Source organism: Seriola lalandi, unplaced genomic scaffold (genome assembly GCF_002814215.2).
Source record: "Seriola lalandi dorsalis isolate HSWRI2012SDOR001 ecotype SW California unplaced genomic scaffold, Sedor1 jcf7180002054861, whole genome shotgun sequence".
In the NCBI taxonomy this organism is placed as follows: domain Eukaryota; kingdom Metazoa; phylum Chordata; class Actinopteri; order Carangiformes; family Carangidae; genus Seriola; species Seriola lalandi.
The window spans coordinates 402897-418423 of record NW_019525414.1 but is presented as its reverse complement, the minus strand read 5'-3'; the positions used below and the strand labels follow the sequence as shown (position 1 = coordinate 418423).

Here is a 15527-nt window from a genome sequence, read left to right as displayed (position 1 = left end):
TGCACTCTCTGTTTTCAGCTGTTACAGAATCGTCCAATCACTGAAAATTCTTTCTGGAAACTTCCACCTCACTCATAGCCATTGATTGAGGCTGTATTTGAAAATTATATATAATATAATATAATTCTGTCTTTTCACCTGTAGAAGAATATAACTCCAGTATCCAGGAGAAACTCCCCCTCATCATTGGTTCTGCTGCTGCAGGGGTAGTCTTCATCATTGCCATCACTGTCTTCATAGTTGTCTGCCGCAGGTGAGCCAGTAATGTTACAGCTACAGATTACAGATATAATTAATTTATTCTAAGTACCCAATAATAATAAACAATAAGAAACATGGAACTTTTGCCTCTCCTCAAAACAGAGCTCAGTCACATCAGAATCTGCTCATGTGCACATCAGCAGGAGAAGTTCATGGAAAGGGCATATAATACACTTTACCACAAATCCCCATCATAAATAAAATTTCACTTTGTTGTTTGGGTTTTATTCACACATTCTTGGTGCACATCATTTGGAACAGTCACAACACGGCACAACCAAAATACCAAGCAAGAAAAAAACTGCGTCACACAGAAATTCTTCTTTACTGTGTCAAACCTGTACACTGTTCAACTGTCATAAAAAGAATCCCAAATCAAGGACTGAGCTTCATCCATATCACATGGGCTTCATTGGTGGATGGAGTTGCCCATTTCATGGATCTGTTGAAATGCAAGCCTCTTTGTGTTTGTCCCCAGCAGGAGAAGTTCAGATAGACCAGAATCAGAGTACACAGACAAACTCCAACATTACACCAGTGGTCACAGTAAGTACTTTAACCTGAACAGTGTGTTGTAATCAGACAGCACTGAAGTTTTATTGTGTGTAAATGGAATGCAGGATCGTTTTGCTCTGCATTCATGTGACAGTTGTTGTGTGTATAGCTGCTGCTGTCTCTTCTCTCTGTTGAAGTGTCACCAGGAATGAAGATCTACATTGACCCCTTCACTTATGAAGACCCCAATGAAGCAGTCAGAGAGTTTGCGAAGGAGATCGACATTTCCTGTGTCAAGATTGAACAAGTGATTGGTGCAGGTAAAGGAAAACAATACATGAAAAGGAAATTATGTCAGGTATCAGAGAAGGCAGGTGAGGGTTAGGATGTTTTTAATTGGCCTGTTGGAACTCTTCAGCAGATCTGAGGGCCTTGCCAAATTCATGTAAAATTTCATATCACTGCCTGACATAATAAAAACGCAGTGTATGTATCATTCCTGTCAGTCAGGATTATGTCATAGAGAAGACTGATGGTTATAGTGGTGTAGCTTCTATGAATTTCATGATGTCTTTTTAAAACTAAAGCATTACGTACAATGTTTAGATTAATACATATAATTTGTTCAAAATGCCATTGACCATCAACTGATTGCTCCTGTCTTTCTGCCAGGTGAGTTTGGGGAGGTATGCAGTGGAAACCTCCGTCAACCTGGGAAGAGAGAGATCCTCGTGGCTATTAAGACACTGAAAGCAGGCTACACTGAACGCCAGAGGCGGGACTTCCTAAGTGAGGCATCAATCATGGGCCAATTCGACCATCCAAACATCATCCATCTGGAGGGCGTGGTGACCAAAAGCAGCCCTGTGATGATCATTACTGAGTTCATGGAGAACGGATCCCTCGACTCCTTCCTCAGGGTAAAAATTTGTGTGTCTGTACCTTAATATGCAAATTTAAAACTACTTACAATTTTGGTCTTTTAGGTTAGAGGGCAGAGGAAAGGATATATCGGGTCACAATAAACATTCTTCCTTTTGGGGCCATGACTCATTGTTAATTTCAGCTTTGAAAACTATGGCTTGTCACTGACAGCTGTTTCAAAATAATTGCAGTTATAAGCAATGATGCTGACCACAGATTACATGGAGATCTGATCTGATCATGTGCTTGTTTCTTTTGGAATTTGTGTACTATAACTATGTTACTATAGTAAGTAATGTTCATTCTTTTGCATTATTCATCACAAAGTAAAAACACTAATTTGGTGTTTTGTTCCTAAAGCAAAATGATGGGCAGTTCACAGTGATCCAGCTGGTGGGAATGCTGCGAGGTATAGCAGCTGGAATGAAGTACCTGTGTGACATGAACTACGTCCATCGAGACCTGGCAGCTAGGAACATCCTGGTCAACAGCAACCTGGTGTGCAAGGTGTCTGACTTCGGCCTGTCGCGCTTCCTTGAGGATGATACTTCAGACCCCACCTACACGAGTGCACTGGTGAGTCCTCATCACAGACACCTATCTCACCATTAGGAGTGGTGGACCTCCTAAATGGCACTAAATGTTCATGGCAACATTGGCCAGCTCATGAGAACTTTTCACAAAGCTGCCAGAAGATGGAGTGGGGTTGACCCTGTTTCTATGGATGACAACACTTATTTTTGACTTAATTCACAGACAATAGTTGACAAGTGAATGGTTTGTGTCATTGGATGTGGAATCAAGTGTAGGAGCGTGAAAAAGAACCTGATTGGATTAGATTACATAAAAAAAAAAAGAATTATCAATTAAAATACACACTTCAGAAATGAATTAAATTGAATTTCATTAAAATCATGTTATAAACCTTATGAATAAAGTTACATTAGTGAGAGTTTAGAGTCAAAACAGGAAATGAAACAAATGAAAAAATGGGTTGGCCAATATGTCAGAAGGTTTCTAAAAAAGGATCAGCAATGGAACGACACCAGTCTTTGTCTTTCAGTTGGACTGTCTCCCCATTAAAAATTTCCTCAGTTAATCTAGTTACATCCATCCATCCATCGTGTTGCTGTGGTAACAGGTTAAGCAAAGTAGTTCAGTCTTCCTTCTTGACGTTCACAGGCCAAATGAGATATGTACGGTTCGGGAGCAGCAGCTCTACTCTGAGCTCTCTCCAGAAATCAGAGCTCCTCACCCTGTCTCCAAGGCTGACCTGGTAGTGACTGAAAGAATAAGATGATGGCTGGGCATTTCAGTAGCTCATATCTGCGTTCTCTATTAAACAAAATTAGACAACCACAGTAGTCAACTCACCCATATCATTGTCCCTCTCTATGTGTGGTCCAGGTCTGTCATATGATGCGCTGCAGCGCTGCAGGGGCAGTGTTTTTTCAGCTTCCTGTGTGAGATTGACAGTCAACATAATTTCTTTTAACAATGACCACAATCATTCTATAACCATAACCTTATTATTGTAACCATGACAACAAAGATCATTTAACCTGAACAAGCCATAATTCCCTAAGCCTGAAACAAACCGGACATTCACAGCAGCCTTGGCGTGATTACTTATTTTTTAGTAGTGATATATCTCCTGCCACTGGTAGAGGCACAATGCCCCTATGGGTTGTTGAGGGTAGGGGCAAACAACCTATAAGACCCTTTATGTTGGAGGATTTGCTCTCAGTCCACAGTACCACTGTTGACCTCCACGCTTGTTTTTCCAGGGAGGAAAGATTCCCATCCGGTGGACGGCTCCAGAGGCCATCCAGTACAGGAAGTTCACCTCCTCCAGTGATTGCTGGAGCTATGGCATTGTCATGTGGGAGGTGATGTCATATGGAGAGAGGCCGTACTGGGACATGAGCAATCAAGATGTGAGTAAAGCCCTGTAGTACAGTATTTAAGTACATATCACAGAACTGTCAAAGAAAGGTGAGATGGTTTGATGAGTTCATGTTTGTGTGTACAATTACAGTTACCATTTAGACTATTCTGAGGGCATAGGTTGAGGAGCTTTAAATTATTGGCAGAAGAAACTGGTACAGTCTCAACACTGGTTTTGTAATCAACCAGGCCAGGCAACGAAGGTGCATTCAGACAGTGAGCAGTTACCACAGCATTTGCTGATGAATTAAAAAAAGAAATTAAATGTAGTTTATTTAGTAAGTAGTAGTAAATCAATTAAACGTTTAGTGTTCAGTTAATAAATAAATAAATAAATAAGTAAAAATACATTTTTAACAAAATTAAATCTAAAAAGTTATATTAGATTAAAATTAATTACATAAATAAATCAAATAATTACATTTTTTAAATTTCAATTAAATTAAATTAAATTTGAAATGAAATGAAATGAAAAAACACAGAGTAGATGACCCATGATCCTGCTGGAGATGATGCATAGTGTGGTTTATCGCAAATGCCAACAATCAAATAGTGGTTTCAATTCATTTGTGTTTTTTCTTCTGTGTCTTACCTGTTAATTGCAGTTCTGTACTGAAACAAGTTCTTGCATGTTTTAGTCATGTTCTCATATACTCGTCATTAGTTTTCATATCAATTTTGTAGGTCATCAATGCCATAGAGCAGGACTACAGGTTACCACCCCCTATGGATTGTCCTAGTGCATTGCATCAGCTGATGCTGGATTGCTGGCAAAAAGACCGGAACAACCGGCCCAAATTCAGCCAGATTGTCAGCACTTTAGACAAGATGATCCGCAACCCTAACAGCCTCAAGGCCATGACACCACTGTCATCAAGGTATGGCAGGACCTCCATCACTTAAAACTGTGAATGGCCCTTACAAACCAACCTTCTCACAGGCTGTTGTGTTCTTCTTTTGTCTTCTTTCTGTCCACCAGTGTTCACCTACCTCTGCTTGATCGCAGCACTCCAGACTTCTCCTCTTTCAGTACAGTGGATGAGTGGCTGGATGCCATTAAGATGGGCCAGTACAAGGAGAGCTTTGCCAACGAAGGCTTCACCAGCTTTGATGTGGTGTCCCAAATGACCATGGAGTATGTTAGATATGCTTGAAATATTCACACTGATCATTATTTCTTACTTAATTGTCATTTAAAACATAAGCCAGGACTCCTAGTTTGTAATTGAATGTCTATTTTTGAATATGTCTGTTAAGGGCAGATTTAATTGAGGGAAGGGAAGACAAAATAGATATGTTTTGACATGATGTATATTTGTTAGGTACCAAGAGAAATTAACATGTAATACAGGGGCAGAGCTTGAAAAATATCTGTGTTGTAACAGTGATGCCAGTATGGATAGAGATATATTTAATTATAATTACACAGTTACTGTAAATATAGTTTTCCTCGTGGACTTAACAGGCACTCAAGGATTTGGTTCCCACAAAGTCCCTAATCATCATCTTCATCATTTTGGGGAATTTATGTTTTCATTTTTGTTGTTCATGCTGAATATGAACAGGCTGAGTCATCTGGATTTGTTATAATCCGGTTGATTTTGGTCTGTCTATGGACTGAGGATCCTTAGGTGAAGGGTTAATGCTGATTGTTTTTCAGCTCATGTAAAGGGAAAAGTTATGCTCATTCTGCCCAGATCTGTGATGAACTGTGTAGCTGACCTGCAGGTCAGACATAATTAGCCATTATCAACAGTCTTGTGCCAGTTCACACTTAAAAAAAAAAAGGTCAAAGTTCAGTTCATACAGATGAAAATGAACTACTTCACGTTTATAGTTCTACTAAGTTCACAGTTCCGAAAATGAGCTAGTGCACGTTCATTTGTTCAGTCTTCTTTTAAATAAATAAAGTTCGGTTTATTTCCATGGAAACACATGAGATCTTTAAGTCCTGTCTCATAGTGCTTTTCGTCTTCTTACAGTCCAGCAGCTTTGCAGACTTGGTAGAACAAGGAATAGGTTACTAGATATGTAAAAACCTTATAAAATGCCATTTAGGCTTGTATTTCAGCATCCAGAAAACAGGAAGTCCTAAAGGGGGTCAAGTTTTACTCTAGTTTTATTCTTCTTGAGGTGGAACTGACTAATGGTTTCTCTTCAGGGACATCCTCAGAGTGGGAGTGACATTAGCCGGCCACCAGAAAAAAATCCTCAACAGCATCCAATCCATGAGGGCCCAGATGAACCAGATCACTTCAGTGGAAGTGTGATTTCACAGACCAGGAACACACAGGCTCTGATTACTGCAGGAAACCCAGCAGCCACCAACTCTGCATTCTCCTGGAACCTCTGAGGAAAAGCTGATGACCTGCACACAGACTGACTTCAATCCAACCTCAGCTCACTGTCCCACCCTCCCTCCAAATTCTTTCCAGAAGGTTCCATCAGTCTGCAGCACAGCACAGATGTTTGGTGTTTTCTTGTAGCTGTTTCATGTCCAGGTAACAGTTATGCTTGTGGGTTTGATGTTGTATTTTACAGTCATCTAGACCCAGTCTTCAAACTGTTCAGTCCATGTCTATTTAATGAGACACCTTGTTATTTTAATTAATTTTATTAAATGGTAACACAGCACAGTTGGCTTCACTGCCACCAAGTTGAAACATTCAGTAAGAAATCAAGTTTCCAAACTTGCCCTCACACTTAGATGCACCAGACTCACTATTGAAAATGAATAAGAGTGAATGAAAGTAGTGGTAGAATTCTATTAAAAGCCCGCAGCAAAATACATGACATTATTAGCTGGCAGCACCCATTGTTTTCAGTGAAGCATGTGAAGCACTGACACGGCTGACTATTGCTCTGTTACACAGTGATAATGGTCTTCTAGTTTTTCACTGTGAGGAAACAGGCACAGCTGGTGCCCTGGCTGTTTTAATTAGTTATAGTTTAAACAACTTAAAACAACCTAACTTACCTACCTTACCTTAACCTAAGAAGTGATAGTTCAGGTCATATGATGTGGGGTTGTTTGAGGTACTCATGCATAGTCTTCAGATTCAGATCAGCATCCTCTCAGTTTTAGAGAAGTAGCAGGGAGCTGAGTGATGTTCTGCTGTGGACGGGCTCAGCAGACAAAATCTGTTTTATCCACTTAAAAAATACCTACGGAAAAAAGCCAATATCTGTCTAAGTGTTTGTTATTTTTGGAATATTTTCACTGCTTTAGCTGCCGTCAAACAACACTTTGGGATGACATATTCTCAACCGCTGAACTACTGTATTCCTACACACAAGCTCACTGTGGTTTCACTGTCCTATTTACTGTGGAGTAGAGAGTTACTGTAAAGTCTGGCTCATGGGCTTAAAGTAATATATTTCATGTTTTTTGGGAGTAATAAGTGTCAAGGTGAAAACACAGTCATCATATTGTACATATCATTGCTTGATTTTGGCATACACTGCCCCAAAAAAGCTGACTGATGTTGATTACAGTTATTACAACTCCGCAACTAATGTGCAATCTTTATTAGTTTATATGCTACTTGATTTTAAGAAACTATAACTGTAAACTATAATAGTACCCCAACTTTCTTGCTCAGTTGTTGCTGTTTTAAAACACAATACAGATTGCATTGCAATCACCAAAGAAAAAATATGTCAGTTTTCTGTATCTCACCTAATGCCCAAACTGGAGGACAGATTTGTGTCTGTTGAATCACTCACTGCACATTTATTACACTCAACAACAAAGCATAGCCTTTAGCATTTAGCAAAATTTCTGTGTTCCTCTTTTTAATTGGGACTACCACCACAAACTAAACTAGACAATTTGTCAGTATGAGATCTGTAACTCCTCATTATGAGAAGACAAATTTCTTATTTTTTGTAAAAATTCAATATTTTCTTATAATTATGTCATACAGGTATCACAATCAAGAAAAATGTATGTTATATGTTGTTGTAGTCCCATTAATGAAGAGGGGGCACACACTGGGTACTGAACTTGCAGTCAGTGGTTCAAACATATCCATCTGTCCCGCTGGATATGAAATAATGTCTCCGTACGGTCCACTTAAAGCTCTCTTTAAGTTGTGCTAAGACTAAATTTGGGATTTTGTTGCTGTTATGCAATTTAAAAAGCAACTCCAAAATATTGCTACCAGCACAGCTGGTTGTGATCAGGTGCAGTCTGCTGTATTCATGACCACATTCATCTGCGATGTATCATTGCACAGATGTATCATACAGACAGCAGTGTTTTCCTGCACAGTCTGATCCTGTAGCAACCACTAGTTGCTGGCACTAGCAGAATTTTGGCCAGTGTTCAGTTACTCCAAACAAAAGCTGGTAGTGGAACTTTACGGTGTTACCATGTTACCTTCTGTTTGTATGTCATTTTATGGTTGGGTTACAGAACATGAGCCCAAGGTATATACATGTGAAGGTGTTATACAAGATTCACTTTCCAAGAGCCTCAACATACATTCACTTTTGGGGGTTGGGTGGGGGGGTCATAATTTTGTTTTTGTTTGGTTGTTTTTCTTGTGAGGACAGTGTGACATCTCAAGAAAGAAGGCATCATGACCAAAATCAAAATGAGTGTTTATCCTCTCAGGTTTTTTTGGGGGAAATACAGGTCATGTGCTCCATCTTGACACCATAAAGTATGAACCCTCTGACTATGCTCTGATTATCTGTCCAAGTGCATATTCCCTTTATGGTTTAAGATGGTCCAGCTGAGTTTCAGAAACCACTTTGGGTGGAAAACATGATTTTTAAACTTCACAGGAACAGTAGACTCTCAGAACTCTATTTTGTTTTTGTTTTTTTTTAAATGTGAATTTTGATAAAACTGTGTTTTTTATAAATGTTAGAAGAATAATTTATACTTCACAGTACAGAAAAGTGAATTCTCACCTTGTGATGTCTAAGTCTTTTTTTTTTTTGGTATTAGGGCATTTGGCAAATTAAACCTCTTCCTTCAACTGTACCAGCACAAGGCACAGGTTTATCCATTCACTGTTAATGTATTGTATATACATGAGTCCTTAATGACCTCAAACCCTTTTAGCTTGGTCTTGTTTGTAAATGGTTAGGGTGTCCTCAATTCATATAAGGTCATCCTTATTTTGTGATAGCCTCCAATAGCACCCCAAAGGTCTTCCCAGCTAACAGGTTAAATAGTCAGGAATGTCAGTTCTTCTTTATGGTCTGCTCACGAAATCACAGTTAAACAAAAACAAAAACCAAAAACAAAAAGAACATGTAGTGCAGGTTTGAACTTTCATTGTTGCTGATTTTATGTTTTACTCACACTGGCTGGATAGCCCTGCACTTTACCTCCGTCTTATTTTTACATGTAAGTGAACACTGAGGTCATAAGCTGGAGTTTGAAGAAATTAACTTGTACAATCTGTTCTGGTGCATGCTTGAACATATTCTATATGTTTCATGAACTGTACAAGACTAGCTCATCTCAAAAGCACATTAGACACTACACACACAGGGAGTGTGCATGTGCGTGTGCTGGTGTCGTTTTGCAATTTTCATGGCTGCAGTCTAAAACATGCTTCACATCTCTCATTTGAAGCTTTTCCAACAACTGATTTTTTTTCACATTCTCCTTTTATCTTTGATATTTAATAAATGTTGTTCAGTCAGATTTTCAATACCAGTCTGCACTATTTTATCGTACGTGTGTGTGCATATGTGTGCATTATTGTAATAATTCTCCTATATGTTTTACAGACACACAGACAGTGCACTGCACTACACATGTGCATGGTATGCACATTTCAGTGTTTTGGCACATTGGGCCCTGGCAACACATCCAGGCTGTCTGTTAAAACCACACCGAGACTCTTCAGAGAAAAACAATATGGTTCCAGTACGTTTTCTTTTTAATTATTCAAAAGCCTATCTCACAAATGTGAGCATAGGCCAGGATGATAATATTTGTGCTCTTCTTAATAAATGAAACAGAAACATTTCTAGAAACACCCTTCATCTTAAACGTTCTCTTAATGTGTAAGAGCAATGAGGTTTCCTGGAGTAATGTGATTGGGGACCTCAGTGGATAGTTGTTGCATGTGATCATTATTTTTCTGAATGCCTACAATCAACTGGCCTAAAATAACATCACAAAAAGTAAGATTTAATTATAAAATTACAAATTCATTTTTGAGCAATCAAGGAACTTGAGTGAATATGTGTGAATATAAGTTGTTTTATCAGGAAAATTTTCACATAAAATGACTGGATTATTCTGTAAATCTATATTAACTATTTTGCAGCGAGATGTGAAATACTGAAATGAGATACTGAAAGATATATTTACTCCTAACAGTGATATATTTATTACACTTGATATCATTTCTTTTTTATTATTAAATAATGTGAGTTTAGAGCTGAAGTATGGATTCAGTTGTCTTACCTCTTTATGCGGGGTTATACACAAACAGAGGATAGAAACTGCCTCACCTGAATATGAAAGAGTTTAACTGTGAACATTCAGTTTTGTAAATGTTTGTGTGTGTGTGTGTGTGTGCCGTGCTCCATATGACTCATGTTTGAACTGCAATATACCAGCTTCTTAGCATTCACATAGAGCTGAAATGTCCTGGTTCTGATGCTACATTTCCTTTTCATGTTCCCAGTGTTGAAAATGTTTAAATTCTACAAATGCACAAAGAAAAGTTTGTTTGTTTTTGTTTTTTTCTGGGAATGAGAAATAGAACAAAAGGCCATTATGTTGTATCTATGTTTGAGTACAGAGCAGGAATTAGAGCCTAACTTAGTGTAAAGACCGGAATGAGGGGAAAACATCTAACAGATAACTGCTTGTGTCAAAGTTCCAAAACACATCAAAACCTCTTTAGCTCACTAATCAACACATGGTATACAGTATCATTTGTTTATGAAAACAAAAAAATAAGTATTAACTGAACCTATTTAGTCTGAGATCATGTGGCCTTACACATTTAAGGTCATTTAGAAACCATCTACATTATATAGGGACATATTTATTTGTAAAAACAAATATTTGCCAATATACCCATATAAGACATTTGAACTTATTTCAAAATAGTATTGATCCTAAAACTCTAGTATCTGTAGTACCAACAGTGCATTTGTGTCTGTGTGGATTAAGCTAACAATGCAATATGTATGAGCTTTCAGGTGTTGAGTGGATTTTGATCAGTAGTGGGGTATTGAAGTTATTTTTACCTTGTGTTTGTGTTGCCATGGCAAAATGTGGTCCTGGAGACACCTACCGTGGCAGAAACTACCAGAAGGGAGCCCCCCATTGCTGACCAACTTTATGCCACTTGCTGATCACTGTATGGCAGTTTCAATCATTCCCGTCCAAGACTTTAGGTAAACTGGAGACCATGTTCTCATGGATCACAGCAGCCGCAACACTCGTCAACATATTGATGGTCTGACCCATGAATACGCAGTAATTATTACTACATTATTACCTGCTGCAACAGCATGGCTGGTATTGTTTTCACCTAGTGTGTGTATGTGTGTCATCATGACAAAATATGGTTCTGGGGACATCGACTGTAGCGGGAACCATTAGAGGTCATTTTGAGTACAATAGCATCAAAACTGTGCATGATGCAGTCATTAAACTTTACACCTGTGGAGTTGAGATCAAAATGAAGGCAGAGTCTGATGCTGCGTGTGGTCTAACCCATGAGTACTCATGTAATAATGTCAACATGTTGACAGGCTGGTGGGATCCCATCACAGATGGTCCCTCAAGATTGATATCCATCTTCTTACCTCACTCTATGAACTCTATCAACTCCGACTTGATGATATTTCATACACCCAGAAAAAACTGGAACTAGAGACTACTGTACCAAAATACAAATTTGCTAGGAGGCCTCACTGTAAGCCTTACTAAAGGAGTAATGAAGTAAAAATGTACAATTGATGTATGAATCCAATCAAATGTTAAATGAACAAGCCAAAGAAATAAACAATGTGGGGCTACACTGCACCACTTACTGCACAGAGTTAAAAAATAAAACAAGGAAATCAGCACAAAACTTATGGAGAGTTCAATTTAAATCGAATCAAAACTATCTACAACACTCAAAGTTGCCTATTTCACAGCAAACTAAAGTAAATCAAACCACATAGTAAACACACATGGAAGAGGGCTACTCCACCACTCAGTGTGCCCTTTAGCACAGTAAGACACCCTGCAAGAAAAATAAAACAGAAAATAACCCATTCAATTAACTAATTAGAAATGCACTTGGCTCCTCTAGTAGGGTCTTTGTTTAAGAGCTAAAAAACTGAAGACAAATCAATGTATAGAAGGAAACTTCACCAAAAGTAACATAACATATTCAAAGTAAATAATATACCCTGCTTGACTGGAGCACAGTAACTTCCCCCAATTAGAGAACTGCAGGTGACTGGAATCTGTATTTACGAAGAACCATGTTTATTCCGCATTAAAGAGAATAAAAAACATTTGCATACTGTTTGTGCACCTTGTTTCTTGGCTGATGTGCCTAGGCAATCACTAAGCTTTTATCCCTCACCAAATCACACATTTAACAAGTACATAAAAACTCTTTAATTAGATGTTATGAGCTAAAACAAATATATCATGGTGCCATAATTTCACTGTTGGAATCATGCTTTTAACCATGTTGAACAAAGTAACCACCAATCCAAGCACCAAACAAAGGCTGGCCTTACCTGCTCTCTCAGGTGTGTTTCAGTGCAGGAAGAAAGACCTAGGTGAGTTCCCCATCCCTTTTTATAGACTCTGCTCCCTCACCTGGGTCCCAACACTAGACTCTTGTTTCCTCCCCTCTAAATCTGTGTAGACAGATGTTTAATATTTGCTGGACTGTTTTGGGATCATGACTTTAGAGGGATCACCCACAGCCAAACTCTTTCTCACACACTCTTTTCTCAGCCCTTACCACTGTGATCTCATGTAGACTTCTGTTTTTCTATTTGTTGTTTTCTGTATAAATGTATATTTGATGGTATACCTGTGAATTTTAATTTGTTATACTGTTATTGGTTTATTTTGTAAAAAAAAAAGAAGAAGCAAATGAAAACTAAATAAAGAAAAGAAAACATGGCAAACTTTTTTTGTGGTAAGTGTCTTCAATTAAAAAAACTGTGGTGTCAAGGTGTAATTGCTTCTCAACAGACCAGCAGGTATTTTAAAAATCATTTATTTAACAGACATATAAAGGGTGAAAATACACAATCTGATCCACAGTGTGTGTGTGCGTGTGTGTGTGCGCGTGCGTGTGTTTAGGAAAACAGAAAAAAATATGGCATCTGGGAGTAAATGGTGTGTGTGAAAGGTAAATAACAAAAACTACAAACAAGATGGCAGCCTCAAAGATGGCTGGTGGGACTGCACGACATGAGAGAAACAATGGGTTTGTATTTCTTTGTTTAACAACATTTTCGTAAATTCTCAACCTGAGGGAAACCCGACTGACGAAAAAGCTGGCTATCCAATAACATAAATATGAAATAAATTAAAATACAATTTAAATATGAAGACAGTATAACAATAAAGCTATGCAGTAAGCTCCTTTTGCTAAATCTGCTGGTAAACTTTGTGTCATAGCTGCTGGCTCTAAATTAAATAATTCACTTCTTAGTCAGGCTCAATTCAATTATCACACATCTGTGGAGCTCCAGGAGGCCATATGTTGTAGTAATCTTTCATTAACATGTAACCCAACATTATTAAAATATACTCTGCATTATAAACATACGAAATGTTAAACTTATAGACTTAGTGTATCAGCTCTCAACTAAGAAGTTGGGCCTGTATATGAGCCAGCATTTGCTGAAGGAGATTGTTGAGACATGTAACCTGAAAAAGAATGATGTAACCTGAAAAGAGTGATGTAACTTGAAAAGTATACAATTTAAAAAAAAAAAGGTGATCTGAAAATCCCTGAAAATAAGTGTCAGAAGAACATGTCTACACAAGGTTGAGAGAGTTGGGGGATTTCTAGAAAGACCTGACAACATTAAATGTCTAGTTTTGAGAATTCCAGCAAACATGTGACACCATTGTTTCTAGGGTGAAGATTGGTTCTCACCATAGGTGGAGATTCCACCTAAGAAGGTGGCATTACTGACTGTATAAGATGATGTTTAAACAGTCTGTTCTCAGTATGGTCAACAGTGGCAGGCTTGGGTTTATCTCTTGTGAAAGACCAATGTGTAGCGTCCATACGACGGACGCTACACATTGGCCTGGCATCAGTCACAAGCCATTAAGGAAGTTAGGGTTAGGACATGCAGAGTTACGGACCCACAAATGACACTTTGTGGCTCTTTCCACCATCAAACTATCAAATTGATAGGAACCATAGACAAAGGACCCTTATCTCACAAACAATCCATGCTTTTAGCATGCCAGAGACACAGAACCAGACCAAAGGTCAAAGGGTCAGCTCCAGAGGATCGACCAATGGACACCAGGCAACTGGAGAACATAGACAACATTTCCAGTTTGTAACAATAAGACTCTGTCTAATGATATCTGATTGAGTCTTATATGGGACAAATAACATCAAAAGGACTGAGTATCACGAAGGTGTGAATCCTGGCCTCTCTGTGCCATGCATGAACACACACACCAACCTCCCTTCTTCTGCCCCTCTCTAGATAAGAATCAAACTACAACCCACAATCCAATCCTGAGAAGTGACCAGCAGAACACTCTTCGGAAACACAGATCTAAGGAAGAATGTAAAATTAAATATCTAACTGTTCTGTAATTCATGAGATGTTCCTATGCAATAGTTTAATCCCAAACTTCTATCCCATAGAATGTTTGAAATGTAACATGTAGACTTTAAGACAATGTCCTTCATGTGACCATACTGTCAGCATCCTTCACACAAGGTAACACACACTACATGACATCCAGAATGTCCATATTATTATTATAGTCATAGAACTGTTGTGTAATCCACATTTATGGACTATTATCTTTGAGAAATGTTTATATTGTTGTTTGATGAGTTTAATTTAAGATAAACACAAGAAGCTTGTGCTACAGAAAATGGACCAGACTCAGTGAATAGCTCCCTAAGCTTAACATGTCCTATGATAACTATTAATTTAGCTATACAGACTAATGAGCAGTGATAACTAACATGTCTTTGGGGTCATCAGGTGGGATCATTATCATTAAGTGTCCAGCTCATCAATAACAGACTCATTAATTGCCAATGGCAATAATTTAATAGATGAAGCTGCAGCAGTTGGCACAACTATGGACCCATTGTTGGTAGCTGAAGATTGTGAACCTCTGACAAATCTATCTTCTTTTATTCTGGCACAAGAAAAAGCTGATCCGTATGAGAAGTAAGTATGGTTGAAAAGGGGTACCATCAAGATTCAGCACCTAATGAAGGTATATGTGGACATGATCACACGAATAGGGAGAATGTGATACATCTTGGTTGTGGTTGATGGATTTAGTAGACAGATTGAGGCAACGCGAACAGTGCAACCAGACTATAAATCAGTGGCCAAGTTTTTGTGCAGATAGTTTTTTCCATGGTTTGTGTTCAAATCCTTGAAAACTTCCGCCTCTTTGAACTTTAACTACTACTACTTTCAACCTTTCAAATGCTGCTTCGCAAGAAACGAGCCAAACACAAGAAAATTGGTATCATAACTCCAAATGTTGTGTAAATGCTTCACAAAAAATATGATCCCATTCAACCATATGGTGCCACTATAATTAAGAGTCAAAAAAATGTTTAATTAATGATAGTGTTTCCTCAGTTCCTGTTATAACTGTCTTATTTCTATTGTTTTTATGTATTACTTATTGGTCTGTGTGTAAATGTAAAGATGTGTGTGCGTGTGTGTGT

The 15527-nt window shown here is 38.2% G+C and overlaps 1 protein-coding gene across 1 annotated transcript in view; it reads left to right on the top strand.

Moving 5' to 3' along the window:
• Nucleotides 1-10325, top strand: part of LOC111670708 (ephrin type-B receptor 2-like) — a 34455-nt gene extending 24130 nt beyond the window's left edge. The window contains exons 10-18 of the mRNA XM_023427553.2: nt 145-253; nt 743-807; nt 954-1076; nt 1429-1676; nt 2041-2256; nt 3468-3617; nt 4312-4505; nt 4607-4762; nt 5789-10325. Of these exons, the coding sequence (XP_023283321.1) occupies nt 145-253; nt 743-807; nt 954-1076; nt 1429-1676; nt 2041-2256; nt 3468-3617; nt 4312-4505; nt 4607-4762; nt 5789-5897 (1370 nt within the window). The 3' untranslated portion in view covers nt 5898-10325. The remainder of the gene's footprint in view (nt 1-144; nt 254-742; nt 808-953; nt 1077-1428; nt 1677-2040; nt 2257-3467; nt 3618-4311; nt 4506-4606; nt 4763-5788) is intronic.
• The last annotated feature ends 5202 nt before the right edge of the window (nt 10326-15527 follow it).